At 31.5% G+C, this 4,574-nt stretch overlaps 1 protein-coding gene across 1 annotated transcript in view; it reads right to left on the bottom strand.

Moving 5' to 3' along the window:
* Window positions 1-4,574, bottom strand: part of KIFAP3 (kinesin associated protein 3) — a 143,836-nt gene that overhangs the window by 118,323 nt on the left and 20,939 nt on the right. Inside the window, exons 4-6 of the mRNA XM_023510720.1 lie at window positions 4,427-4,574; window positions 1,045-1,100; window positions 216-357 (exon numbers count right to left, since the gene is read on the bottom strand). The exon at window positions 4,427-4,574 is cut by the window's right edge and continues 2 nt beyond it. Of these exons, the coding sequence (XP_023366488.1) occupies window positions 216-357; window positions 1,045-1,100; window positions 4,427-4,574 (346 nt within the window). The remainder of the gene's footprint in view (window positions 1-215; window positions 358-1,044; window positions 1,101-4,426) is intronic.

Below are 4,574 nucleotides of genomic sequence, written 5' to 3'. Positions count from 1 at the left end.
TTTAAATCAAATGGTTTGTAAATTCTCCAGAGAATATTTAAATGCATACTTTCATGTTAAGAAATATGAAGAAGAAGGAAGGTAATGAACAGCTGCAAAATATATGCATTCCTAAGTTTGGTATAAATAATTTTAAACTTATTCTTCTATTACAAAAAATTTTTAAATGTTTCATCATAATATTTCTATTTTTAATATTTATAGTTATAAATCACCATTCAACAGCAGTTCTTCCAAGTTATCAGGATTTCGAGCAAGCTGCAAGATCAAAGCAGAACCCCGAACCTTGTCAGGAATATCTTCATATAATAACTCAATGTATTCATCCATGTCGTTAATGTTAGCAACTTCATCAATCTGAAACAAAGGAAGAGGCAGGAAGTAGTGACCATGCTCAACAGGTCCACCATCAAAGAAATGATATCCTGTGCACAATAAACCCTTTATGACAGATTTCCAAAGAACTCACAGTAGCCATCTTTTTGGATGGGAAAATTTTAGACCTTTGAGTACTAGGACTCCAATGTAGAACCATATGATAAAATGGGATGTACACAAAGTCTAAAAATTGGCTGTAAATATAAATATCTTAAATGTAATACAAAGAATTCTGTATCTACTACAACAAATTAAACAATATTTCAAAACATTACAATAAGAATATTTAAAACATTTTGGTCAATTATTTTTCAAAATAGACCATCTAGAAAGCACAACCAATAACTTTTACCTTTATCAATTAAATACTGATTCTCTAATTTTTCAAGTCTAAGTTCATTTAATTTTTTTAAAATTCCATATCCAATTAATGTGTTTGGGTACATTACTGACAGTAAAAGCTAATCCTTTAGAATAAGTTCTTTGTGCTGCAGTCCCCAAGGCTGGGTCTGCCACCTGTGAGGAGCCCGGCCACAGAGCTCCACTGCCACTCCTTCCCACCTTCCATCCTGGTCCATGGAAAAATCGTCTTCCAAGAAACCAGTCCCTGGTATCAAAAAGGCTAGAGACTACCAGTCTGTTAGATCAGAATATATACACTCTTACCTCCATTCCTTCAAAAGGAGGTGGATCTTTAGGCTTGCTTGATTTTTCTTTTTTCTCTATAAAAAGATTTTTTTTAATAAGGAGAATTAGTTTTTAGGGTTTCTGGATAATTTTTATTTTCAGTAGCTGAATTTAATTCTAGATAAACCAGGGATATTAAAACTAGTTTATCAAATAATCTATCATTTTTCCAATATACAAAAAGGCTCATGTATAATCCATCTGTTCTAATGAAAATACTTTGGAGAGTATAAGTTAATAAATCTATAACTAATCCCCAAGTTATGCTGGGCAGCAATTGCAATTTCCTCCTGGATTAACTTTTGGGGTATGTAAGGTATACAGCAAGACTTGCCAAAAAGAATCAAAATGGTCTATTTTAAGGTATCATCTCTTTCCCTTCCTAATTCAAATTTAAAGTGGGAATAAGAAAATGATAAGGCAAAGAAAAAATGTGACTTCAGTAATATAAAAACTAAAATGAAAATTAATAAAGCAAAAGGATTTAAAATGACTTCAGTACATTTAAAAGCTAAAATAAAGAAGAGTTGTTAACTGATTCTTTTTAACAAGTAAAATTAAGATCATACATTAAAAGGAGAATCTTTTAATATCTGAATTTTAATTTGTTATTTTAATTTGAATTCATTTAATTTTCACTCCCCCCCCTCAAATATGTTAAACACAACTTTGAGCACGTATTACATTTAATTATTTTATTAATAGTTTACTTTCCTTTCCTTTTATTTCTTTTCTTTTCTATTTTTTTTTTTTTTGAGACAGAGTTTCACTTTGTTGCCCTCTGTAGAGTACCAAGGTGTCATAGCTCACAGCAACCTCAAACTCTGGGGCTCAAGTAATCCTATTGCCTCAGCCTCCAGAGTAGCTGGGACTATAGGCGCCCACCACAATGGTGGCCTATCTATTTTTAAAGATGGGGGCTCACTCTTGCTCAGGTTGGCATAGTTTTGCCTTTTTTTTCTTGAGACAGAGGCTCAGTATGTCCCCCTCGGTAGAGTACCATGGTGTCATAGAAACCTCAAACACTTGGGCTTAAATGATTCTTTTGCCTCAGCCTCCCAGTAGCTGGGACTACAGATGCCCACCATACTGCTCAGCTGTTATTTTGTTATTGTTGCGTTGTTGGTTATTGTCCTTGCTTAGCAGGCCCTGGCTGGGTTCAAACCTCCCAGCACCCTAACCACTGAGCTACAGGTGCTGAGCCCATAATTTCATTTTTTAACAAAAGAAACCTATCAGAATACTTTTGTGATCTGGCTCAAAAACTTAATCAATCCATGTGCATTAAAGTAAGTTAATAGCATCAATATTTTAATTCTAAAATTAGAAAATAAATACATATAATAGAATTAATCCTTATTATTTACAGAAGATAGAAGCCATTCTAGATAAGGTCATGTATTCTCAACAGTTAAACTTTGCCTAAAACAAATAATTTACTATGACAGTGGTTTTAAATAAGCAAAGGAAAAAAATAATTTAAGGTAATGAATCACATAATAAAAAAAATTATTGTTTTGTTTTAATTACTTTCAGGGCAAAGTTTCTGACTTTGAAATACTGAATACTAAGTAAAAGCTAATAAAATTAAATAGTTTTTAAAAATATTAAAAAATATAAATAGTTTATAATTTAGTAAGGTATATCATACGTCTTCAACTATAGAGAAAAATCTTGATTTGAATTATTTTATCCACATATGATGACATGGAAATTGTTTCAAATTCCTCTAATTCTGGGGACAGACAAAAAAAACTGACTTATCCTGAAAATTCAGTGAAAGAGCTTTTACTAATTTAGGAAACTTTATTATAAATGCCTTCAGAATTATATTAGTTTGGCCCTGGGAAAGACCATTTTAACTATATGGAACAACCCATAATAAATACACACAAATTTACATTGCTCATCGCTTTGAAATTATTTGGAGATGCTCTCTCATCATTTATAGACATCTTAAGAATATTCTAACATAAAATATTTGTTTAACAAAAATTTTTCTTGATATTTTTATTTCTACATAGCTACCACTTAATAATTAGCAAGAATAGTATACACTTAGTATCAGCTATGTGATTAGAAGCAATCAAATTCAAAATGCCTATTTTTGATTCATAATCACATAATTCACTCAACAAATATACAACAATCATATAATACGTGTTATATACTGTATTCACAACTATCTAGTAAAAGTATTATTAGGCACAAAGCATTTGTTGTGGCTAGAGAATGATTAAGTTGAAAAAAGTCCAAAGAAAATGATATTTTTCTACTTAGTCTAATAAAACTTGGGCAGTTATGTTGTTAGAATAATTTAAAGTATTCTAAAATAATTTAGAATTCATCAGTGTTAAAAGATATGTAAACTTAATAAATACCATGAAATGAGAAAACTAAGAATTCAATATCATGAGATGACTTTCTATTTAAATATCTGTGTTTTTGTTTTGATTTCTGCTTCAGATTGTTTGAAAATGGCTTCCATAAATAATAAATTTCTTAGGTCTAATACATTCATGGCTTTGTTCTATGAGAGAATTGAAGATAAGAGAATAGAAACAATGGAGATATTGAGAAATGAAAAAATAGTATTTTCCTAAGAAAAATTAATAAAAATTTTCTTTTCCTTTTTTATTTTATTTTTTTTTTTGTAGAGACAAAGTCTCACTTTATCACTCTTGGTAGAGTGCCGTGGCGTCACACAGCTTACAGCAACCTCCAACTCTTGGGCTTGCAATTCTCTTGCCTCAGCCTCCCGAGTACCTGGGACTACGGATGCCTGCCACAACACCTGGCTATTTTTTTGTTGCAATTTGGTCAGGGCTGGGTTTGAACCCACCACCCTTCGTATATGGGGCCGGCGCTCTACCCACTTAGCCACAGGTGCCACCCAATAAAAGTTTTATCTTAAGGATAGTCTGACTCTAAAGCATATAACATATATTTCTAACACCTTAACAATTCATTTAAATTATAAATTACGTATCAACAAAGACATTATAAAATATAAGTCTAGTTGGGGCAAAGAAAATACATTTTCTTCCTCAAATTCTTTACTATTCTATTAGTGTCATCAGCATGATAGGCATATTTCCTTTTTTATTCCATATTTCAGTATATGTATACATATATACACAAAATGAAAAATCATCAGATCATTTTATGTAGAGGTTTCTAATATAAAGTCTAGTATGAAGGAAAGGAAACTAACATGTTTATTCTTTCATTTGCTTATTCCTTTATAGAACTGGTGAAAAAACAAACAAACAAATAAGAAAAACCTCAAAACTCAGATAGCTAAAGTACAAATTATCAAACAACTCTGGTTGTGCACTAAAAAGCCAGGAATTCTACCCACCTTTTCCTGACAATGAATCACGGCGGTTCTGTAGATAGTACAATAGCTGTTCTACCTCATTTAATTTTGAAGGATGAATGAGTTTACATTCTTCAACCACCTTCCTTGCCAGGGAAGTTATATCTGTGTTGGCATTGAGACTCTTAAG

The sequence above is a fragment of the Otolemur garnettii genome, unplaced genomic scaffold, assembly GCF_000181295.1.
Source record: "Otolemur garnettii isolate 467f Iridium unplaced genomic scaffold, OtoGar3 scaffold00016, whole genome shotgun sequence".
NCBI lineage: Eukaryota > Metazoa > Chordata > Mammalia > Primates > Galagidae > Otolemur > Otolemur garnettii.
The sequence above is the reverse complement of the archived record's forward strand: the minus strand, read 5'-3'. Positions and strand labels throughout refer to the sequence as shown.